This window comes from Tachypleus tridentatus, chromosome 7, assembly GCF_004210375.1.
Source record: "Tachypleus tridentatus isolate NWPU-2018 chromosome 7, ASM421037v1, whole genome shotgun sequence".
Classification (NCBI taxonomy): domain Eukaryota; kingdom Metazoa; phylum Arthropoda; class Merostomata; order Xiphosura; family Limulidae; genus Tachypleus; species Tachypleus tridentatus.
Window position 1 is genome coordinate 66,951,008 of NC_134831.1, and position 27,172 is coordinate 66,978,179.

Here is a 27,172-nt window from a genome sequence, read left to right on the forward strand (position 1 = left end):
AATATCATTGTTATTTTTTCGTATCTTTCTAATTCATATTGTTGGGTTACTTCGTTCACGACCATTGGCAGATAATAAATGGGGTGTCAACTTGGGATGTTCTTGATTTAATTACTTAGGCTTTACCTTTTTGCTATTATCCTCAAGTTCTTCTCCACGTGTTTGCATTCTGTCTACTCACTTATGATTTGAAAATTAGTTGGATAAACGAGATATCCTCAACGATTTTCGTTGTCTTCCTGCGGTTATTTCCCTCCAGTTTTATGCCTTTTGCCCTTGTTCTGCGATATATGCCTTTTCGTTTTCTAATTTTGCGCAACGCTACACGTGAGTTATCTTCGCTAGCTGTCCGTAATTTAGCAGTGTATATAAGACTAAATGGAAGGCAGCTAGTCATCACTACCCACCGCCAACTCTTGGGCTACTCTTTTACCAACGAATAGTGGGATTGATCGTCACATTATAACGCCCACACGGTTAAAAGGGGCGAGCATGTTTGGTGTGACGGGAATTCGAATCCGCGACCCTCAAATTACGACTCGAGTGCCTCAACCGCTTGGCCATGTCGGGTTTTTGTTGGTTTCTTTTTGGCTTGCATAATTTGAATGCATTTATGATTGGTTATATGTATTTAAAATTTTAAAAGTTACCCTTTACGTAACCTGACTGAAACTATAGAAAGATGTTGTAAGAATTGAGACTCTTTTAAAATACCTAAACAAAAATTAGCTATCTTAACTTTTACCTGTACCAGATGTCTTAACCTTCACGTATAGTCTAAAAGTCACAAAGGTTATTGTCATATGCACAGTGGATTCTTTCCGCTTTTAATGTGTTAACGGTCCTGTTAACGGTCCTGTCAACGGTGGGTTCACGGACTTGCAGCACTGAAATATGGAGTTCGATTCCCAGGGATGTAATGAGCCCATATAGCCAATTTTGTAGCATTGCCATAGAAACATACAACGAATATATATATATGTACGTGAATGGGCCTTAAGTATTCGTAAAGTTCTGATACCAACAAGAAGCGCCGTATTATCGCCTGTTTCGTTTAATATTTTGCAGGTACAGTTGATGCTACCTCTAGATTGTTTCTAAGGTCATAAGTAAGCCCACTGACCAATGGAGTACGCTCCAGTCGACATCGATCGAGCTGTTGGTACCGAGTGCACAGTGAAATGACGGAACTCGTCACTTCAGCACAGCGATAGAAGATTGGTGTTAGCCAGGCTGTATGCGTTTAATGACTTAAAAGTGTGTCTGCCTTTTTTTGTTTGTTTGCACGCAGAAACTTTATTTTCAACTACTTTTTCATTCGTGTACAAAGACATTCTTTATACATCTGAGAGGAAAAAAACGATAGTATGTGATTACGGCATTGATTTGATATTAAATTACAAACTGATGTGCTATAATCCATGAAGTCTTGAAAGATTAAATTGAGATTATCATATGATAGAGATTTCCTAACTAAAGAACGTCTTCTGCGTGACTGAGACTTGACTTTTCAAACATCATACACTGACGAATGAACAAGAATATAAGTGTTTTCTGGGGGAACCATGAGCGTACAGAAATCTGCTTCAGCCGGGTTATCAGCAGCGATTTCTAACTGCGATGTTGTAAAACAAGGTTATCTTTTTGTTAAGAGACCCCCACGTAAAAGTTGGGACAAGTTCAAGGTAAGTGTAGGACATTTTGTGCCAAAATATTATAAATAAAGTCATAGCATCTCATCGTCACACAAAGTAGAAATGTTTGTAATGGCTTCACTTAAATAAACATTTCTCTCCAAGACTAATAACGATACAAAGCAGCTTCTGCGTTAATTCCTGATAGCAGTAATTAGTGTATTAGTAAATAGTACGATCCTCTTCTGAAAGTAATTTTAATTATCAGTCATTTTAAGGTCCACCTTTCAGAGAAGTTTTTGTCTTGTTTAACTTTGTCTTAGCGATAGATACAACACCTCAAAAGCTTTAGTTTTTCTTTAAATATTTCGTTTGCGAAGACTCTAATTCCTTGAAGAAAAGCAGTAACAACAACGAGCTTATAAAACTCCTGTAAAATGACTTATAAGTCAAGGTATTGATTCAATAGCAGAAGAAATACAGGTTACTACATATATTGTAGCGGAATGCATACTGTTTGTCAGCGCTATGAGAAAACTGTGTATTTTGTAAAATATTCAAAAGATGACATTTTGTATTACTTTACGATTACAGTTTTACAATAACACTCTTTACATTTCAGATAAAAACGTAGTTATCCGTTTGAACAGAAATTTACACTGAGTTGCAGAGGCCATACAAGATCATATTTTTGCCGTTTTAATTTCCAAATATTATTTAGCTACGATATCTAAAATGCATACCAATACACATTTTTACTAAGTTCAATTTCTTGAATTCTTTATTTAAACTTAGACCAGGAAAATAATTTCGCTCCTGCATTTTCGTGACTAAAGTTTTGTTTATATAATGAAAGAAACAAGTGTTTCACATTTTCCTAAAACGCAAGCAAAAACAGTAATTTAATAGATAAAATGTTTTGTTGTTGTCTGTCTGATTCGCCCACCAGTGGCTCAGCGGTATGTCTGTGGACTTACACGCTAAAATCCGACTTTCGATACCCGTGGTGGGCAGAGCACAGATAGCCCATTGTGTAGCTTTGTGCTTAATTCAAAACAATGACAACAACCTGTTTGATTGACTGATTTTATTTTCAAAATTTCTGAAACGCGAGGAGTAAAACATTCGTTTCCTTTTACAAGTTTTTATTTTTGTTTTATACAAGTATATTATATAACGGTTTGAGTGGATACCGTTAAATATTTTTAGCTCAACGAATAAAGAAAAAAGATGTCCCTACAAAAATTACTTAAATTTTTGGCCAAAGAAATAAATTAACTTCTACACCATTTCAGTTTTTTTTTGTTTCGTAGTTTGTTTGCTAGCTTAATGGAACAAAGAATTATCTTTGTCACATTGAGTTACATAAGATATTGATATAAAACATACACATCGGATTTAACAACCTATTTTACTGAATAATAAACAAGGTACAATTCAGTTAAATTGGAAGCTTATTGTCCAATACTTTTTAAGCTAAATTATATTATATACATTATTGTAGCTAAGTTCCTTTACTCGACGTAAACCCATAATTTACCTTTGATACTAACAACTTATTAAATCTGATGAGTTAAACACCTTGAAAAATCAAACGTATGTACTCAAAACTAGTTAATTTAACACCATTTCTGCGAGTCAATGAGACTCAAATTGGCTCAGCTACATAGGGATGTTACGGTTGTTGTTGTTTTTTCTGTATTTAAAGTGAAAAATCAAAATGTCGAGTTGTTGGCCTGTAAAAAACACACCTTGACCCCTTACTGACATAACAACTAATCGCTCAATAACGTTTGGTCACAAAGATGATGTCAGCCAAGCTGTGTTTCTTTAGCAAAACACAGTAGAAGTGTTCATGTTGAGACAGATAGCGCACTTAAGTAAACATAGTAGAAGTGTTCATGTTGAGACATAGTGCACTTAACTACATTCCGGTCTCCATTTCTATCAACAGATATTGCGAAAATTGCAAAGAAAATGGCCTTACAGAGCTGCGGAAACAAATCTTGCATTGCGTAACATATGTTTTGTGTGAAATAGGTGTTTGGGATTTATTCACTCACACATTGGAAACTTGTGAGAATTCGGCCACGCTGATTAGCAGTTTAGGTTCTATATAACACACAAAGTTGAAATCATCCTTCAGAATTAGTAAAAGAAAATGTATGTATTTTCTTATAGCAAAGGCAAATCGGGCTATCTGCTGCGCCCACCGAGAGAAATCGAACCCTTTATTTTAGCGTTGTAAGTCCGTAGACTTACCGCTGTGCTAGCGGGGAGGGCAGTAAAAGAGAAAGATAATGCTAGAAAGCTTTGTTTGCAAAAATCAACTACATGCGTTTTCCTGTTTCACAGACTGTATGGTAAATGAATAAAAAATAAGGATATTTTATCCAAACATCGCTGAAGAAATTAGAAGTACAATAAAACACATAAAACGGGTGTGTGTGTATATGTGTGTGTTTTCGTATAGCAAAGCCACATCAAGCTATCTGCTGAGCCCACCGAGGGAAATCGAACCCCTAATTTTAGGGGTATACATCCGTGGACTTACCGCTGTACTGGATTTACTAGAATTAGAAGTAGAGTAAAACACATAAAACGGATTTAACACAATTTAAAACTGATTTACTAGAATTAGAAGTACAATAAAACACACAAAACGGATTTAACCCAATTTAAAACTGATTTACTAGAATTAGAAATACAATAAAACACACAAAACGGATTCAACTCAATTTAAAACTGATTTACTAGAATTAGAAGTACAATAAAACACGCAAATCGAATCTAACCCAATTTAAAACTGATTTACTAGAATTAAAAGAACAATAAAAAATACAAAACGGATCTAACCAATTTAAAACTGATTTACTAGAATTAGAAATACAATAAAATACACAAAACGGATCAAACCCAATTTAAAACTGATTTACTAGAATTAGAAGTACAATGAAACACAGAAAACGGATCTAACACAATTTAAAACTGATTAATTAGAATTAGAAATACAATAAAACACACAAATCGGATCTAACCCAATTTAAAACTGATTTACTAGAATTAGAAGTACAATAAAACACACAACTCGGATCTAACACAACTTAAAACTGATTTACTAAAATTAGAAGTACAATAAAACACCCAAATCGAATCTAACCCAATTTAAAACTGATTTACTAAAATTAGAAGTACAATAAAACACACAAATCGGATCTGACTCAATTTAAAACTGATTTACTAGAATTAGAAGTACAATAAAACACACAAATCGGATCTAACACAACTTAAAACTGATTTACTAGAATTAGAAGTACAATGAAACTGATTTAATACAATTAGAAATACAATGAAACAGATTTAAAAGAATTAGGAGTACAACGAAACATACAAAACGGGTCTACACTACATTAAAACATATAATAGCTATCACTGAAGCTTTTCGTCAGTTTTCTTAGGCTGATCTGTTTGAATAATCGTTATGTAAAAATAACACTAGACTAGAAAACAGTATATATTGAGTTAATATACAGGGGTGACCAAATATTACTGTTTTTTGTATTTACGGAGTGGTTATTTGTGATCACTCCTGTATTGTTAATATAAAATTTATCTAAGATCAATGTCAATATATTTCTAACTTGCTTGAAAGTTCCATGCTGTTTAGACCTTTCTCTTTAGCTTTCTGGTCATAAGTTTTTTCTCCACTTCGCAAATATCTGTACTCAAATAAACTAAATGTTTACCAATGTTCTAAACTACACTTTCACTTCAGGGAAACGTTACCAACAGTTTTACTAAGTAGACAATAATGAAGCTATTTCACGTAGAAAACGAAACCAAGCCGAAATGTTGGATGAATGATCATTTTATTTACAGTTTGCGATTTTACATCGCTATTTATGGAGTTTCGTACTCCATTAGTTATCGCCTTCTTTCTTTGAATAGAAATGCCTTCAGAAACTGTTTAATAATATGCTTATTCGGTAGTGTGCATAGTCTTCGAGTCTCGTAAAAAATGTGCTCCGCACTTTGGAGCATTACGTACACTATATATAAGTAATTATAAAATCTTACTATTCGGCCAACCAAGAAAAACCTAGAAACTGGCGGTAGGTGATGTTGAATAGCTGCCTTCTATCTAGTTTTATCAGATCTAAATTAAAGACAGTTATTTGTGGATAGCTCTTTGTACAGTTTTGTCTGAAAATTCTGAAGAAACAATCTTTGAAATATGTTACATTTTCTCTCACATGATGTTAAGTGAGAAAAATATATTTATTTTGCAATAAGAAAGAAAGTACAAGGTGATTCGTAATACAATAATTGATTATATTTGTGATCTTTAGTTTTAGCATACCTTGTACGCCATATTGGTGAACTAAATGATGAATTCGGTGCTCCAAATCTACAATGTAATATAATACACTTGATTATATTGTCTTAATTAGTTTTTCATATCAAGTTGTAGAACATTTTTGCTCTAGTTTTGTATCAGAAAGGGTTGTTGATGTTGTTTTGAATTAAGCACAAAGCTACACAATGGGCTATCTGTGCTCTGCCCACCACGGGTATCGAAACCCGGATTTTAGCGTGCAAGTCCGCAGACATACCGCTGAGCCACTGGGGGGCTCAGAAAGGGAATGGAGTCAAATCGGATATTGATTATTAAAGAACTGGCACAATGTAACCTTTACGATAAACCGATTACATGTTCCGTCTTTGCCACGTAGTAATTCCAAAGATGGCAACCATCAGTACTTCACTACATGTGCACTGTACTGATCAAGTCCTCTTTACAAAATAATTAATGCTGAAAAACTACAGAAAACTTACATTATATTTATCTCGAAATCCAATAATTTCCCCAAACGGAGGATGAAGTACGTCTGTAGGGGCCATCTGTTTTAATCACTTGCACCACCGTACAACAATGTGTTTTCTGAATATAAGTTAGTTAATAGACGTTAAAATGATGCGTACAACAATGTGTTTTCTGAATATCAGTCAGTTAGTAGACGTTAAAATGGTGTGTACAACAATGTATTTTCTGAATATCAGTCAGTTAGTAAACGTTAAAATGATGTTACATAACGGACACTTAATTTGCAATTTGCAGTTCGTGACGTCAGTAAAACATACGCATGTCCTGAATAACGAGGATATTGTATGAGCGTATGAGCTTTAAAAGCAAGAAATAAAAATATTTATTTCTTTTAAGTTTTGTTTTATTTACCTTTTAAACAGAACACTTTCGCGGAAATACACCTAATATATATCAGCTCATACGATGATAGGTAAAAGCATTTACGTCATCATATTCCATTATAACAGATTGGACAGAATATCACTAAGAAACGAACCCCATATAGTCTTGTCAGCGTTCAAAACAATTTAACTATCGTCATTAAAGTGTCCGTAACTTTTAAATTCCTTTCATCGACAGAATCTCCATCTTTATCAAAAGCATCAATAATATGTTGCTCGTGTGGTGTTAAAAAATGTCCTGTCAGTGAGTACACATACGAGGTTTATATCAACCATGTATTATATAACCAACCGCATGATACTGGATTACAGGATATTTAATGGAAGATAGACTTGTTTGAATTTCTTCTATAGCAGACCTTTCTTATGAATGGAACCGAACAAGATGGAACCGGTAGTGTCTTCAAGGTGTTCCTGAGTTTACAACTTCCCTTCCTTGAGTGGATAAGTGTTATCGATTAAATCACGAACGCAGTCCTCGGGAAGTTTTGCATTGGGACGTGGAAAATCAGAGATACCAAAACAAATGTCTTCCTATCAGGGCTCTACATTAACGTGTTAAGCCATTAACCTAGTGGTGATAATAGGTACCTAGCTCGGAGATAGCCATATAGAAATGTTTTTCTAATAATACATAAAAAACACCTCACTTTTTCAATGCTTTTGAGTTACAGATATGCTTGTAAAACCACCAAAATAATCAAAAGTGACAAATTTTAAATAATTACCCAAGAATATTTAATCTTTTTATTTAATTGCTTGTAATTAAACACAAAGCAACGTAATAGATAATCTGTGCTCTGCCCATCACAGGTATCGAAACTCGATTTCTGGCGTTTTAATTCCGCAGACACAGCGCCATGCCACTGGGGATGGAAATATATTTAATAATCAATTAAAAGGTCAATATTATAATTACAGGTTGATTATAAAGTTTCGCTATTCAGCGCATCACATCTCACAAACGCGTAGGAAGATGAAATTGCCCAACGAATGACAAGCATTTCACTTGGGTACATAAGCCAAAGTTGTTACATGTTGCTACCAGGAACATCACTGTGGTTTCTATATCATAGTTATAAAGGGCACAAACTGATCTTCTCCCTAGTGGCACAGCCGTATGTCTGCAGGCTCATACCGCTACAAACCAGGTTTCGATACCCGTTGTGGGGAGAACACAGATAGTCCATTGTGTAACTTTGTGCTTGATTCCAACCAAGCAATCAATGGATCTTTTAGTGGCAGTGCATTTTCTTCGACCAACATTAAATTGAGAAATGTGCAGAGCAATGAACAAGTGAAATGCCATTACATTAAACGTTGAAAAGTCGAAACAGCTTCCGGGAAATACCATAGAATGCATAACACTCGCAGAGGGCCTGTAGGTGCGTGTGTTATTACCCAGTGTCTAGATTTGCCGGTTTCAGTTGTTTAAAAAGCTCTTTGGGCAACTTTCTGAATGTTTCCTTACAAGCTCAATTAGCACCGAAGTAAATAGGGATAACCAATTTGTTAACTTTTCTTGCAGTCCTTCGCAAGACCGGAAGAAGATGATCAATGGCATAATGAAGTCTGTTTCATCCATCATGAAATTTTCTACATGGGCAATACATTATGCTGTCAATTTATTTGTTTGTTTTAAATTCGCACAAAGCTACATGAGGGCTATCTGCGTTATTCGTCTCTACTTTTGCAGTGTAAGATCAGAGAGAATGCAGCTAGTCATCACCACCCACCGCCAACTCTTGGGCTACTCTTTTACCAACAAATAGTGGGATTGACAGTCACATTATAACGCCCCCACGGCTGAAAGGGCAAGCATGTTTGGTGTGGCAGGGATTTGAACCCGCGACCCTTAGATTACGAGTCGAGTACCTTAACCATGTTAAGACGATCTGCGCTAGTCGTCTCTAATTTAGCAGTATATGTAAGACTAGAGGAAAGGCAGATAGTCATCATCACCCACCGCCAACTCTTGGGCTACTCTTTTACTAACGAATAATGAAATTGACTGTCATATTATAGCATCACCACGACTGAAAGAGCGATCGTGTTTGGTGTGACGGGGATTCGAACCCGCGACCTTCAGATTACAAGTTGAATGCCCTAACCACCTGGCCACGCCAAGCCCTAGACAATCAAAAAATAATCCAATGCAACATTTCCTACTCACCTACAATGCTAAAATGGTGGTGTGGAGTGATTTCACAGTGAACTTTCTTATCATAAGGCACTTTCTTTACTTATTTCTTGAATTCTTCCCCAAACTGCTAGTAGTATCTAATTTCAAAATGATAATTAGAGAAAGGCAGCCAGGAAAACCACATACCGCCAACTCTTTGGCAAGTTTTTGCCAACAAATTATGGAATGACCATCACATTATAACTCCCCCATTGTTGAAAGGGCGGACATTTTCATCAACAAAATTCAGTCCTGTGAGTTGCACGTTTTGAGTCGAGTTGTTTTAACCACAATACCATGTCATGTCATACGATTTTGAAAAGAAAAACCATCATAACATGGACTAATCTGAGGATACAGGTTACACTTGTGTTAGACCACATCGGTATATGTGACTTTCTAAAAGTATAAGCACATACAATTGTATTATATGGTTAGAAGCTAAAAAAAAGGAACATTTCCTACACCCTTCCATGATGTGGTTTCACAGATGACTTTGTTACTTGACAGCACGTTTCTTAAAAAACCATCAGCACATGGATTACAAACCTTCACAGTCAATGCTGCAGTAAACCGTGCAATGATTGCAATCAATGTGATTCCCATGGTACAGCACCAAAATGTGACAGGCATTACAAATTTCATGCAGGATAGTTTCCCTCCGCATATTGGTAACGAGGTAAAACATGTTTTGAAGAAGCACTTTCAGGACAGAATCTTTTCATTTTATTCTCCATGTGAATGACAACTTCGTTTACTGGGCCTAACACCAGCAGATTTGTAATTGCGAAAAACCTGAAGTCAGGTGGGAATCCTCGCGCAGTTCCAAACCTTGAAGATGCAGAGCAGACGAGATACGCTATATTGCTGTAACATCCCTTTTACACGGTTATTGCAATGTACTCTGTACGTTAAAGGTGTACATTTTCACTATTTGCTATACTTGATCAGACTTAAGGTAATAATGGCGTTCCTTGTGACTAGAGGCAGCGCGAATGATAAAACTTGGGGAGGCTTATTCTCTCCAGATAAACCGTTCCTCATGAGGCATCATACTTAGAAGCTCAAAAATATTATACGGTTTTGTTTAGAGACAAAAAAAATCGAAAGAAGGTGAATTTGAATCAATAATAAGAGTTTATTCATTTAGGAGTGCAAAATAATTTTTCCTAATTGTGCAACACTCCTCTATCAACATGGCAAAATATCCTATCCAAACAAAATACCCACTCGATGCCTATGATATTCACCCTGTACTAACAATATTTAATCTGTTTAATAAGTTATCAAATATATTAACCATTGTTCAGCAATTAGTTAGAATACTTAAATTTTTATTACAAAAAGACTCTTTGGATTGGTACGATATGGCAATTGTAGAGTATTCGAAACAATAAACTTAACAATTGTACGGAAAGAAAATAAGTTTCTGAATGGTTTGAAGTAACATCCTCTTTTGTTTCAGTTACAAACAACTGAGTATGCTAAATTTGAATAATTAATATCGCCGTTTCACCGAGAAAGTGTAAGATGTGTGTACTTGTAGAAGACCACTTTTTCAAAATTCAAACACAAAAAAAGACAGAAACGTTCTTGTTTTAATTTTTTATCACTCCTAAATTTAATCTATGTGGTGAATGATGCTTGCTAGAAACATAGTAATATGGTGCCCCAGTATCGCTGTTTTGATTACACAAACCAGCACTGAATGTTTTGTTTAATTTAACGCAAAAGGAACGGTAGAGTTTTTCCAGAAATTTTTATATGATGTTATGTTTCAGACGCAAAACCTTGTTTCGTAAGAAATAAATCAATAGCTGATTTGGTGTTAGAAACTAGTCAAACTTACTCTGCCTATGGACTATTAGATAAATACTAAAGTAGAAAACCCCTATAAAAGTATACTCGTTAGATATCTTGAAAACCTGATTACATAAATTCCAAAAATTCAAGTAGCCTGAAAATATTGTCGTTATGAATAGAATAAGGTGTTCTGAAATAAGGTGTTGTGACTTCTGAAAGCCCGGTGAAGAGAATAATGTCAAAACTAACCTAGCAGTAATAAAAATTAATAGATTGCAAACAGATTGCGAGAAAGGAAATAATTGTAGGCTTCAGACAACAATATATTTAAGATTTTATCAACATTAAAAACTTGAATATTGTAAAACATGTGGTCACTTGAAGTTTACACTTCTTGACATCATCAACTTTACAAATTCATTGTTTGGAAGCTATTTCACCCAAAAATTAGCATCAATTGAGTACAACGTCTGAAGGTTAAGGGCTTAGTTTCGTCTATTGACAAGTTACATCCGCACAGGAGGAAATTTAACAATTTCCACTGTCTCACTACTAATTACATGAGGAGGAAAAACTTAACATTAGAGGTAGCAATTTCAATTATTTTTAATTGCTTCGGTCAAAACAAATGTAAATAAAACTTGCATTAAAAGAAAGTTTAAATTCAAAAACAAAACAAACAAATACTTGCCCTCTAGTTGCCAATTCACAGATAGCACTGCACAACAATTTTTTGAAAAGTTTTTGCTGATTGTGACAGGTACCTGGGGGGTATGCACAAATATAGTTTTGGTTTTCCTTCATCACATTGGAACTCTGAGAAATAGACAGTTAACTGTTTATCGGCAATAACGTATTTAAATGCGTTTATGCTTCTAATACGATATTAAGTTCAACATAATTAAAAGTGTTTTGCTCCTGATATTCGTTTGTATTCAATGTCCGGTGCATCATGTTGCAGTGTCCAACAGTAGTGGGCAAGCATTGACGGATTCCAGTTGCCCTGATATCGTTTTTCCATTGTACCAATGTCCTGGTGAAACTGAAGATTTCGATAAAACAGTACGTACGTGATGAGCAAATTTGGATGCGATTTTCGTGATCAGCAGCCAAAAATCTATAAGGAACACCCAACAATGTTCAAGAAGCAAAATCCTTGTTGTGCAGTGTAGCTCATTGTGTAGTGTTTTGCTTAATCATAAACAAACAAACAACTGATATGTGTATACGTAAATTTCGTCAATCTACAACATAAACAAAAAATATAAAAGTTAATAATTAACTTACAAATTAAGTAATTCGCATGAAATACACAAGGCGAAACCGCATCAAATGTTTCCTTTTTATTTTATTGAGAGCGTAAAAGAAAGCAGACTTTTTCTCGTCTTTTGTGTAGAAGATAAAAGTTCCATCACCTTTTTATATGATATTGTAATTATGCGATATACTTTCACGTTATCATTATAACATTAACGTCAATGTGCATTATATTCTAAAAGTAAAAAATAAGAATATTTTTATTTTTCCTATGTCGATCCACTTACCTTGTTATTAGTTTTGTTTTTCAAGGAAGAGCACAGATGTGTAAACGAAACTTGAGAACCAATACTTTGTTCACACATCAAGAATGTTTTGCAAATTCCTATTAATAGTTTTGATGAACGTTCATTTTATCCCAGTGTTTTAAGATGTTATTCAAAACAAAGTCAATCACGGTCAATCTTTGAAAATTTTTTTAAAAATAAACACGCAAAAATTTCACTTGTAAAAATGCTGCTACTAGGTTTACAGTTTTAGTGTGAACTTTAATGAGCGTTAGATTAAGCAAATTTTTTTTAAAACAAACTTCTTGAATAGTTGGCACTGTAACCAGTTTCAATACTTTAAGATGAGTATAATGGTGTTACTGTGTATTACGTTTTTGAGTGAAATTAAAAACGGGAGTATAATTTCCCATTGTCTTCGTTCTGTGTAAAGGCAACGTTCAGGAAACATTCTGATGTAAAAGATTATATTTTGTCAATATTTACGTTTATGCACGATCGATATTAGGTTAAGCCTAAACGAATACCCAGTATGGATTACAGTTGAATTAGGCAAGTAGTAATAGTGGTACAAATACAGTGAGTATTAGTTTTTTTTCATATTTTTAATTTTATTTACGATAAGTAGACTAACACTACGATATCGATGCATGCATATTAATATCTTTTTAACTTAAATTTAGCTGTTGGAGCAAATTTACATTTACTAAACGGGTTGAATCTGTGTTGAAACAATAGGATAAACTAATGTCATAATATTACACTTATAGTAAGTTTACAGTGTACTCTTGTTTACATCATTGTATACTTTTCTACATCATAACAACATTTACATGTTTAAGCCTTCGTAATTGAAATGATACATTTAACTTCATTTTTCTTTCTGGTTAACTTAAAGAGCATGTCAGCTGAATATTTTTGAGAAATATATTAGTATAGCATCCCTTAGATGTATTATTCAAAAATTATAAAAATAGTGTCGTTAGCTAGATTTTCAGTGTAATAAGATATTTGTTTGCTAGAGGGAGGTACTAACCATGATGATGTGATAAACGAGTTTCAACTAATATGTCCAAGAGATCAGAGTGGATTAATTGTAAACACGAATAGTTTGAAGTTAAGCACAAAGCTACACAATGGTTTATGTGTGCACTATGGGTATCAAAATCCGGTTTCTAGTGTTGTAAATCCGCAGACGTGCTGCTGTGCCACTGGGACGGGGAACAATATCGAATAATCAATGAAGTTAACGAGTTTTCAGAGAGTTTATGAATTAATTATAATAAAAGTTGTTTACAATTCAGTGTTATAAATGAGTTTTATCAGTGTACTCGGTTTCTTAACGACTAGAGAAGAACTTCTGTAAGTATATTTATTAATATTATGTATGTTAGGCGTGCTTATCATAAGTTTCCGAATTTCTGTTGAAACTTAGGCTTTCAACTAGTTTATTATTTCTTTCTTACCGCTTGTTCCAGGTTAGTTTCACCTGTGGTTATTGTTACTTGGACTAGATTTTGCATTAATTTTACCAGATAATTCAAAAGAATCATAATACGTTAACTGTAGTAAATAATGCAAATAAAATAGCATATACAGAATAGGTTAAGTTTACTTGTGTCGTGCATTGAATATCATGAATAGTGAAGGAAATGCTCTACCAATAGAATGGTAGGCTAAGAGTTAGTTCCGTTTTTGAATATCATGAATATTGAAGGAAATGCTCTACCAATAGAATGATAGGCTAAGAGTTAGTTCCGTTTTTGACTTTTCTAAACTTTAGACCTCTTAAAATTCTCATGATGATTTTCTAGGTGTGTTACGAACATGAGTGGCAGAAGAACACTTGTAAACCTTCTAGAAACATACATAATTTATAGTGTGAAAACATTAAGAAAACATGCACTTTTGTAAGCCTTGCTCTTGCATTGTTCGTAGATACAAAGGTTTTCATTTTGGAAACGAAATGAATTCTAATATAATTATTTGTCTAAACCTTGAGAAAATTTTACTATTATAAATCATCGATCTTAGTCTCTTTTTTAGCGAAATTCAACAAATATTTTAGCCAAGATTGTACGAAACTGATATGAAGTAATCAAAAGGGATACCCGCTATGATAAAGGATCTTGAAACTGAATACAAAATTAAAACAGCGATTTCGCCATCAAAGAGAATTAATTATTCCTAAAACGTTCGCATTTATTTTTTTTTACTGTTTCATGAAATATTGTTCAGATATACCTTATGGTAAGCCAAGCAAACTAAATCGATAGATAAAACAAATCTTAATTATAGCAAAGAACAAGACTTACACAACCACTATTTCTGTTTAGCATTTTTTATATCTTTATGCTGTAGATAAAAATTGTTATGAAATTATGTACAATTAAATAATAATCTTAAAGCTACTATATAAGTTTATCTTTTGGAAACTAAACATTTTCTCTGTCTTATCACTAGTACAACATACATTTGAACTTTAAATCGTTGTTTTAATCCAGCGATTGTTTTTTTTTTTTTTTTTTTTGTTGTTGTTGAATTTTACACAAAACCATAGAAGGGCTATTCGCGCTAGCCATTCCTAATTTAGAAGTGATAAAATAGAGGGAAGGCAACTAGTCACCACTGCCACATCGTGGGCTGCACTAATTAAATTGGGAAATTGCCTGTCACATTATAACACCCACAGGAATGAAAGAACTAGCATGTTCGGTGATGGGATTTGAGCCCAAGATTACAAATCGAGCTACTGAGCGCTTGCGTTTTAGCAATAAAAGGAAAATAGTTATAACGCTTATTAAAAGGTCCTCAAAAATAGTTGACAGATTTTTTTTTTTGAAACAGAGTATGGAAGACCACTTTTACTATGAATGTCTTGCCATAACGACTTTCATGTACACGTGATACAAAATTAAACATTATTTTTTCTTGCTTATTCAAATTTCTCTATATTTCAGATAGTTACGCCGATATGCATGCTTCTTAAAATAAGTTTTTACATCCAAATTTAACAACGGTTGTGGTTTGTTTTAACCAGGTTTGGAAATTTCCTCTTTTTCCTATAATTTTTGTAACACTGAGCATAATTTTCTCTATTCGCTATTTGTGTGTTTTGGTTGTTTTGCAACTGCACTGAATGGTGGAGTTGTGAAGTCATCAGAATCCACTTCAAAACAAATCATTATTCAAATGTTCAACATGTCAATTTCGCAAAAAAAATCAAATTAATTATTTTATTTATCATAATATAAGCTTACTATTATGACAAGCATTTTTTGTCATTTTATTCATTTTAACTTTTTGTAAGCTTATCACATAAAGGAGCTCAAATATGATAATTAAACAACACAGAAAATCTTCTCTAAAATTTGTAAACAAATAAGAATTGCCGGATAGCCATTACAAAAGTACTGCAATATCTTTGCATTAAACTACCGTGGATCTTCCTTTGTTAGCCGGCTTTATTACAGTGCCAGTTCTTTTGTTGTAAGTTTCCTAGAACTGTTAGCTCAAATGTGTTTTATTCGGTCATTCCATCCTACTCTAGTTTATTAGTTTTCTTTTAATACTTTTGAATGAAGAAGTTTAGTGCAGTAAGTTGACCAGGAGGTGGAGTTCAAGAATTAACATTAGGTTTAATTTTCGAGATAGGATCCGCTGTAAAAACAATGAAAATAGGTTCTGAATTTCAAAAGTGTATTCTTACTCTCAGCCTGCGGGAAAAAAAATAGATTCGGAAATAGTGGTGAAAATATCGTAATGATTGTAGACGAGAACAAACTTAAGACCGAACGCTCAGATGGACTTAGTCACGGATCATAGAGAATTAATTATAAATTCCGAATTTCAAGATGGTTGAGTTCTTGGTTGTACGTTTCATAGAAAATTAAACTGTCATTAGTGTTGTGTGTTCGTTTTGTTAGCTGCGTTTAAATAAGCGTTAGCTTCTTATTCTCTTGATATCTCTTGGCAGGGGCTAAATCAGAAGATGGCTGAGACGTGATAGAAATGTGAGACAATTTAGTGGAATATTCTCTGAATCCTCGCAATCACAGCTTAATCTCGAGCATGTTCAGCAGCAACATGTCACGAACTCTGGATCCCTCAGTTCAGCAGCCCCGTACATTTACCACTATGCCACGACCAGCCCTGTTTTCTTTTCTGCACGCTTACATTTCTGTTGCAATACACTGTATGATTAGTTTAGATATTTTCAGTATATAATATCTGTTGCAATACACTGTATGATTAGTTTAGATATTTTCAGTATATAATATCTGTTGCAATACACTGTATGATTAGTTTAGATATTTTCAGTATATAATATCTGTTGCAATACACTGTAATACACTGTATGATTAGTTTAGATATTTTCAGTATATAATATCTGTTGCAATACACTGTATGATTTGTTTAGATATTTTCAGTATATAATATCTGTTGCAATACACTGTATGATTAGTTTAGATATTTTCAGTATATAATACCTGTTGCAATACACTGTATGATTAGTTTAGATATTTTCAGTATATAATATCTGTTGCAATACACTGTATGATTAGTTTAGATATTTTCAGTATATAATATCTGTTGCATGTATTAGTTTAGATATTTTCAGTATATAATATCTGTTGCAATACACTGTATGATTAGTTTAGATATTTTCAGTATATAATATCTGTTGCAATACACTGTATGATTAGTTTAGATATTTTCAGTATATAATATCTGTTGCAATACACTGTATGATTAGTTTAGATATTTTCAGTATATAATATCTGTTGCAATACACTGTATGATTAGTTTAGATATTTTCAGTATATAATATCTGTTGCAATACACTGTATGATTTGTTTAGATATTTTCAGTATATAATATCTGTTGCAATACACTGTATGATTTGTTTAGATATTTTCAGTATATAATATCTGTTGCAATACACTGTATGATTAGTTTAGATATTTTCAGTATATAATATCTGTTGCAATACACTGTATGATTAGTTTAGATATTTTCAATATATAATATCTGTTGCAAACTAAATTTTATAGCAATGAGTTTCTTAATCATCTCTGAAAGATTTTTATGGGTTTTAAGTCCATTTTTGTTAGTTTCTGAACTTGTAACTAGCGTTATAGAAATAAGTATCGCGTTTTATATGTTATTAAAATTATTGGGGCGAAACAAGTAGGACCCTGCATGACCAGGTGGTTAGGGCAGTTCGTACGTATTATAATTTATCTCGGACGAGTCTCCGAATTGTTATGTTACGTACGTTACGAATTACGATCTCAATTACCAGGAAATTTTAATTTTAATTTAGAAATTACTTGAATGCTAATATGTGTCAAATTTATGATATTTGTCAACATGATTGATGCAAACAGTTTTTTTTTCTCAACACAAATGTACTTTAATACACAACAATACAACTTATAATAACGGTTATTACAAATAATGGTTTATATACAAAAATTTTATAACAATACTGAGTCTTTTATTTGGTCTGGAACTGAATATTTTATCGACGGTTCACAACGAACGAAAAATTGTATATTGCATTGATATTATTACACTTCGCTTATTCAATAGCCTCACGCCGTTTACAAGCTGATTTTTCTTTGACGAAGATATCCAATGTCCATGTATAAATGATAACGTCCAAAGTTAATTCACTTAAGTTAAGCAAAATGTATAAACGTTTCAGGTCAAATACCTGTAACTTTGTGATTAATAAGCGTTTATCTTAATTGTAGCTTCCGAAGTTTATAATGCACTAACTGTAGCAACCAAAAAACATTAAACGGTCTCCCTACGTATTGCGATGGCTACCTTGTCTACTCATCAGGCTAGATTCTTAAAACTTTCTCTGGCAGTAATACTGGCATTTACGTACATACGTTGTTGATTCTTACGTTTGAGAATCTTCTGCATATTTAGAGAACAGGCGTGACTTGCGCATTTAGCAATATAAGTTACATACACTTCTAAATATTCGTTAAACCGGAACAAATATATACATCAAAATAAATATATAACATTAAATCCGTTACACGCTCAATTCGCAATTTAAACTACCGAACATGCTTGCCCTTTCAGCCGTGAGAACGTTATAATGTTACGATCAATCCAACTCTTCGTTGGTAAAAGAATAGCCCTAGAGTTGGGTAGTCTTGCACTGCTAAATTAAGGACGGCTAACATAGATAACCTTCGTGTGGCTTTGCGCGAAATCCAAAAAACTAACTAACTAATTATGCCACCGCATTTATTATAAAATCGCATGCTACCTTTTGCACGTGCATGGTTATATATGTGTACTAATTACACATACATATTTGAAATGCTGCCTAGTAATATAGTTCACTAAAAACACCGTAATTTCAAGTATCAATTTCACAGCGATTTTACGAAAACAAAAAGCAAAGTGAGTCGCTAAATATAATTAATTTTAGATGATTAGAACCTTTAACTTAGTTTTGAATTTCCATCAAGTGTTATTTTTCTTCTTACAGAACCATTTAAATTCATACATTAAGTTCTATCTTAAACTAAATATTGGTTAATATATATGCATCAGTCTAGGTTACGACTTTGCTTTACGGCCATTATACATGCATTATTCTAGGTACCTCTGTACGGGCATTATTTCTAGGCGAGATTGATTTACGTTATAAATATAGAATGATATAAAACATCTCGGTGCCTGTTTCTGATATCTTCCAAAATAATGCACTCACTATCCTCTCGAGAATAACTACTTATAAAACAGATGTTCTTTTCTGTAAATGTAAACTTACCGAAAGGGGATTTTTTTTTAAAGATTTTGAGAAGGAGGGTCGGATTTCAAAGATATATATTTGTGCTGAAAAATTGTATGTTATTGTACATATGTATAAAAGTTATTCCAAAGTAATATCACGTATAATTAGACAGCATTAATTTGCAAGATAATGCTGCTATATTGTTGAATATCAAACTTGTTATACAGCTTATTTCTTTGTTATGTATATTTGTATAAATATCTGCTTTCTTCAATTATGGAGTCAGCATGTTTGTCAGTACAGAATTCAGCTAGGGTGGCCCCGTCACTAATTTCGTATCACTGATTACAGGTGCGTCCGTAGTAGTCAACTGTTATTTTCATATATGTATATTATCTAGTTAGTGATTAATTTTTTACCTTATGTTATTATTACAATATTTTCTTATTATGTAATTTTATTTCATATAAAGTCTGGAGGTAAATAACAGGGAACTGAGTTTTCACCCGGATAAAGTAGTGAAGAGAAAGGCTGCTCATATCTGCCCTACCCCGTCCGTATAACAACAGAGCAAACAAAGTAAATGAGTTTGACTATAGTATTTTCAAAATAACTTGAGGTGAATTATAATATTTATGAGAAATTGATATTCATAACTACAGTCGTTAAAATATAAGGCTATAAATGATTAAGGAAGTACTTCGTTTATTCTTAATTTAATATATTTTTAAGAGAATAAAATTAAATATTTTACTTTATAAAACTAGTGATTAGAGCACTCAGTTCGCAATATTTGAGTCGCGGTTTCGAATTCCAAACAGCAAATATCAACGCCCTTTCAATCGTGGAGGCGTGATAATGTGATAGTCAATCCCACTTTAGATGACAAAAGATAGATAAACGGCTCGTAATGAGTAGCGTTGACCGATTGACTTCTCTCTAGAATATCACTGAAAAATTAGGGGTGACTAGCGCAGATAGCCCTCGAATAGCTTTGCGCGAAATTCAAGACACAAACAAGTAAACGCAACAGAAATATAACTGCTGCATGGCATTCAGAAAATGTTGCACAACAAATGAATGTCATATAAAACCGTAATTATTTCAAGCAGTTGCACAACAAATGAATGTCATATAAAACCGTAATTATTTCAAGCAGTTGCACAACAAATGAATGTCATATATAAACCGTAATTATTTCAAGCAGTTGCACAACAAATGAATGTCATATAAAACCGTAATTATTTCAAGCAGTTGCACAACAAATGAATGTCATATAAAACCGTAATTATTTCAAGCAGTTGCACAACAAATGAATGTCATATATAAACCGTAATTATTTCAAGCAGTTGCACAACAAATGAATGTCATATAAAACCGTAATTATTTCAAGCAGTTGCACAACAAATGAATGTCATATAAAACCGTAATTATTTCAAGCATTTGCACAACAAATGAATGTCATATAAAACCGTAATTATTTCAAGCAGTTGCACAACAAATGAATGTCATATAAAACCGTAATTATTTCAAGCAGTTGCACAACAAATGAATGTCATATAAAACCGTAATTATTTCAAGCAGTTGCACAACAAATGAATGTCATATAAAACCGTAATTATTTCAAGCAGTTGCACAACAAATGAATGTCATATATAAACCGTAATTATTTCAAGCAGTTGCACAACAAATGAATGTCATATAAAACCGTAATTATTTCAAGCAGTTGCACAACAAATGAATGTCATATAAAACCGTAATTATTTCAAGCAGTTGCACAACAAATGAATGTCATATATAAACCGTAATTATTTCAAGCAGTTGCACAACAAATGAATGTCATATAAAACCGTAATTATTTCAAGCAGTTGCACAACAAATGAATGTCATATAAAACCGTAATTATTTCAAGCAGTTGCACAACAAATGAATGTCATATATAAACCGTAATTATTTCAAGCAGTTGCACAACAAATTAATGTCATATAAAACCGTAATTATTTCAAGCATAAACTTTGTTTTCTCAAGAGTAAGTATCGCTGAAAACCAGTTTCTTAATATTTTATAAAGCAAATGGAGAAGATACTCAATGTATTCAGCACCGGAAATAATACTTCATGGTTCAACGGAAACTATTTTCCCTTTACACAACATGACTTTCCACGATGCGAGTTTTTCACAGATAACTTCTCCCTTCTCCTGTGGCACAACGGTATGTCTGTGATCTTTTAACGCTAGAAACCGAGTTTTGATACCCGTAGTGGATATTGTTCAGAATTAAACACAAAACCACACAATGGGCTATCCGTGCTCTGCCCACCACGGCTATCGAAGCCCTGTTTATAGCAGTGTGAATCCGCAGACATAGAGCAAATAGCCCTTTTCGTAGATTTATGTTGAACTACAAATATAATAAGCACAGATAATTAAAACTCCTACGTTTAATCATTAATAGTTTACTTTAAAGGGAAGGATACATGTTTTTTAGAATACTGCTCGCTTCCCATTTTTAGGTTCTTCTAGCATTTTAGAAAACGTATAAATATAAAAAAGACAGCATTAGTCAAATCTAGTTCTGTAATAGAGTAGTATTATGTAACAAAGCACTGGTTTTCACCAAATGTCTCCAGTTAATGATTTTTATGGCAAAATATCTCTCGGGCCATTTCCAAACATCGTTTTCAAATATCCTGAAACTTCTCAAATACTTGGCTAGTATACTGTTTTTTATGTGTGCGTTTATTTATAGCAAAGCCACATCGGGCTATCTGCTGAGCCCACCGAGGGGAAACGAACCCCTGATTTTAGCGTTGTAACTGCTGTACTAGCGGGGGACTGTTTTTTGTTACAGATATTTTTGTTAATTTCCTTCGTGACGGGTACATAAACCGATTTTTTTATTTTCTCTTTTGTATACTGTTTGCTATCGGTGGGAAAATAAGGCTTATCTTAGATTGCATTGCTATTAACAGTTAGTCTAGTTCGTGGATTATTTGTTGTAATTAGGATGCTAATCTTCATTTATTCATTGCTTCCCACTGGTAGATAGACTTGACAAAAGATGTTAATAAATAACCCCGTTAGTTCCTGTGTTTATTTTTTAGATTTTCGTCAAATTTTTTTCAAGGACCATTGACAACCAATGGCTTATCTATCTCAACTTGAGGGTCTTCCTTACAAGTAGTTAGTACGAATTTCTTATATATTCTGTGCTATCAATAGCCACTTTATACTTTTGTAGTTATTCCAGCTTTGGCACAGCGCAGATAGCCTAGTTTTTGCTCTTAACTACAAACAAAATGTCCTACTAGATAGACCAGTTTTCTTCATTCTGAGTATCTTGCTAGTGTTAGTTACTATTGATAGCTAGAACAGATTTTATTGAGGTCTGTTCACTAGGTGCAATTTCCAGCTCTTAACTGGAGGCTTTTTTGTCACCAGAACCTATTTCGTTTAAAGTCTGTTTTCTGTGGTATGTGGAATAGTTTGATTTTTCATATTATGTTCCTTTTTTTTCTCTGACGATATATGATATACTGTACATCTGTTTTCGAGGTTATCAATTCAGTTACCTAATACCCAATATTGCTTGCAAGTAACGTTACACAATGTATCGACTTGTAATCTGAGGGTCGCGGGTTCGAAACCCCTTCACGTCAAACGTGATCAACCATTTAGCCGTGGGGGCGTTATAATGTGACGGTCAATCCCACAATTCGTTGGTAATGGCGGTAGGTGGTGATGTCTAGCTGCCTTCTCTCTAGTCTTACACTGCTAAATTAGGGACAGCTAGCGCAGATAGTCCTTGATTAGTTTTGCGCGAAATTCAAAAACTCAATGTATTTAATGTAATTATCGGACAAGAAACAACAGAATATATACGTAATACGGAATAAATATTATAAACTGTACAGTTTGACAGTGGATATGAGACTACTAATAATAAGTTAACCCAGTAAAAATATAAGTGCTAAGTGGCGAGTTGATATTTCTGTTAAATAAGTTTTAGTCCTTGGCTAGGGATAAAACAAGTCACGGAAAATTGATTAAATAGAGAAAAATAAAAAGTTTGACATTTGTTTTTCAGCATGACGTATATATATAGAGAATCCTTTAGCAGTAAGTGAAATTAAGTGACTGACAGAAATTTCTGTCAAGTATGAAATACGATACATACGGTGTAGAACAGGACTATGCTAGAGGCAGAGTTTACTTAGATTGAAAAGCAGAATTCATATAAAAGATTTAAAATGACTTAATTGCAAATTGTTTTAATTAAACTTAAGAGGCGAAAGAATTTCGAATTAGTTGATTCTGTAGAACATGGACTTCAGTTAAAATTGTTCCCTTAGGTCTAACTTGAATTGATAAAGTACCAGAAATTACCAATTAAATAAATAACAGAAGTTGTTTTTATTACAATCGTTACAATTGGAGGTTGTTGTTGTTTTTTAATTTCGCACAAAGCTACACGAAGGCTATTTACCTGTGGTAGCCGTTCCTATTTTAGGAGAGAAAGACTAGACTCTTGTCTTGGGCTACTCTTTTACCCACGAATAATAGGATTTAGCGTCACATTATAACACCACGCAGCTAAAAGGGCGAGCATGTTCATTGTAAGAGGGATTCGATCCCGCAGCCCTTTGATTGCGAGTCAAGCGCCCTAACCACCTTGCCATGCCGGGCCACAAATGGAATCATCGATCGGTGTTAGCATTTTAAATGTAATCGATATTAATGAGTGTTTCTTAAACGAAAAGGTCTCCCGTAAGATTAGCAGCAAGTTTACAAACGTGCAACGCTAAAGCACGAGATTTGATTCCCCGTAGTGAACAGACCGCAGTTAAACCCATTCTGTATAGCTCAGCAGTTAAAAAAAAAAAAAAATTAACCACCAGAATCTTAAGAATTCTTATGTTTAGGTATGAGTCGTAAGAATATAAAAGTTTATTCCGTCTTTCGTGAAGATGAGAAGAAATTGCTGAAGAGAGTGTGTGTGTGTTCCTTGTAGCAAAGCCACATTGGGCTATCTGCTGTGTCCACCGTGCTGAAGAGATCTGATCTCATAATAATCATGATATTGTACTGACTGTTGATGTTGAGATTCCTTACATATCAGGGCAATAAAAATGTTTATTACTTTATCTGTATATATAACTTTCTTGGTAGGGCTGTTGAAAATTAATGGAGTACACCTTTAGGAGTAGGAATTCTAGTGCAGTTGACTTGAATTCAAGGAACTTAAATTAGTGAGTTTATCTTCTCCCTCCATGAAGACTTTATGTAGATCATGAAGTGTCGTTTTCTTATTCAAAACGTTAAAAACCCACTCAGTATGATGCTGACTGTAAATCTTACTTTTGTTAGTACTGAGAGAGATGAAAGTTTAAAAAACATGTTATAAAGGAGGTCTTCAGTATGGGTGTTCGTGATATTAGTACATTTGAAATTATTTTAAAGGCTGAAAGTAATGTCAATAACTGAAGAGTCCGAACTTATGAAATTACATAATCTGTAGGTGGGTGGAGAGGATAGGTGAAAAATGATGCTTGGGAGGTTGTTACTGGTTGAATTAAACCAGCCAAAAATTATTCCTATAAGAATTCTGTATTTAACTAGTAAACAAATCCAAAGTGAATATACGTATATTCCATTAATCGTTAACGGTTAAACTTATTGTGGTTTGGTTTGTTTTGAATTTCGCGCAAAGCTACACGAGGAGTATCTGCGCTAGCGCTCCCTAATTTAGCAGTGTAAGACTAGAGAGAAATCAGCTAGCCAATACCATTCACTATCAATTTTTGGGCTACTATTTAACCAGCAAATAGTGGGATTGACTGTAACATTTTAACTCTCTCACGGCGGAAAGGGCGATCATGTTTGGCGCGACGGGGATGCGAACCCGCGACCCTCAGATTGCGAGTCAAGTGAGAGAGAAGAACAAAGAGTTTTATAAAAGAAAAGTAAGATTGTGAAAATAATTGTTATTAATTAATTAAAGATAAAACTGCGACATTATGGGAGCATAGAATATTAAATTTACGTTTATCGCTGACAAAACGAAAATGTTGGCTTTTGAATAATGCTCGTTGGGATCGTGTCATTTGATTGACTCCTGTTGAAAGTTCCACAAGAAAATCTGTTGTTAAGAATCAGTTGAAGGATGTTTTTAAATATTAGAAATTGATAAATAACAATTAACATGGTTTTCAAAACGGAATTTTTTCTGTCACTAATTTGCCTTAATTCTTTTGGAAATGCTATTCTATAGTAGAAGATCACCGGACGAGTGTCCTGAGTTTATAAAAAATACACAATTCCTGTCGTCTATGGGTAAACTATTATTCTTTGCGATGCCTCTCTAAAAATACCAAACATGTTGTTTACTCAAGAAAGTTGGAGATAGAGTGTTATTAATTTCCTGAAAGTTCTCTTGTTACGAGTTGTAGGAAAGGCTTTGATAAGGTGTCACACAGTTAGCTAATACTAGATTAAATACTTATGGCCATAAGTGAAGGAATAGAAACGTGGACAGGAAGGCTGATTCACTGATAATAAATGAGCAGTATTACACGAGAATTAACGAAGGTGATTAACAGTTATTCTCTGCTTTATATTAACATGTTTGTTATTCATTATTTATATAAATTAAATTGATAGTAATACAAGCTCTGATGAAACCATGGTTCTATGGAAAGCTAATACAGAAAAGTGTTGTTTTGGTTGAGAAGGTCTGGACAAGTTTAACTACTGGTCTAGTATGTTTTGATATATAAATTCATACACGTAGGAAACGGAATAAGTAACATCTTTAGAAAGGTTTTGGTTTTGTTTGGTTTATTTTAAATTTCACTCAAAACTACACGAGAATTATCTGCGCTGGCTGTCCCTAGTTTAGCAGCTATAGGTTTTTTTTGGTTTATTTTAATTTCGCGCAAAGCTACTCGAGGGCTATCTGCGCTAGCTGTCCCTAATTTAGCAATGTAAGACTAGAGGGAAGGCAGCTAGTCATCACCACCCACCGCCAACTCTTGGGCTACTCTTTTACCAACTAATAGTGGGATTGACCATCACATTATAACGCCCCCACGGCTGAAAGGGCGAGCATGAAAGGGCAATAGCAGCTATAGACTAGAGGGTCAACACCACTTACCGTCAACTCATGGTCGAGAGCTTTAATCACCAGACCTCCTTAGAAAGGAATTAGCTGTTCCGTGAGAAAAACGTGTGTACAGAAGAGTGATGAAATCTGAATATGGTTGTTAAGAAACTGGAAATATCTAGACTAAATTTGAGAATGTGGCGTTCGGATCTAATCCAGTATTACGCATGGCCAACAGAAGAGGGGAAACGCATGCTCCAAGCTTTTGGCCCAGTAGTGAATTACCCGTTTGAATGGGAAAAAGAAATGTGTTTTATCAAAGCAAATAAACTACCCCAAGTATCCCAGTAGTTGGTGTCCACCCCCGAGAAAACAACAACAAAAACTTATATTGTTATGCTGCCTGTGGTTAAAAATGAAAACAATACACGCATATCCATGCTATTTGTTACAAAGTTTTATTGTCGTGATTCACGGCATGCGCGCATTTTACTGACGTCACAACAGTACAAATGACAACTTTAAGCATCCCTTATGTGACGTCATTTTAGTATCTTTTGACTGACTGACAAACACCAGGTGCGAGTTGTTAAACAGGTGACCACATAACACGTTCCAAGACAGAATGGTTCTCTTCATAGAATGTTTGACATTCGAAATAGTTAATATGATGTGGTGAGTTTTGATAAACGAAATTTTAAACAGTATTTGCGTTTATGTTATTTTCAATATCGTAGTTTATCTAGTTTGATTTTAATTATGTATATGAAGTATAAATGAGAAAACTGTAGCTGCTTCATGTTAACGAAAAGACTAAAATGATATATGATTAAATAAGTTGTTTTCTGAGTTCATTTGCTTTGAATTTCGCAC

General features: G+C 33.8%; 1 protein-coding gene across 1 annotated transcript in view; it reads left to right on the plus strand.

Moving 5' to 3' along the window:
- Positions 1-1,225: 1,225 nt before the first annotated feature.
- The window catches only part of LOC143255875 (docking protein 2-like), a 131,796-nt gene continuing 105,849 nt past the window's right edge, over positions 1,226-27,172 (plus strand). Inside the window, exon 1 of the mRNA XM_076512216.1 lies at positions 1,226-1,685. Within this exon, the coding sequence (XP_076368331.1) occupies positions 1,566-1,685 (120 nt within the window). The 5' untranslated portion in view covers positions 1,226-1,565. The remainder of the gene's footprint in view (positions 1,686-27,172) is intronic.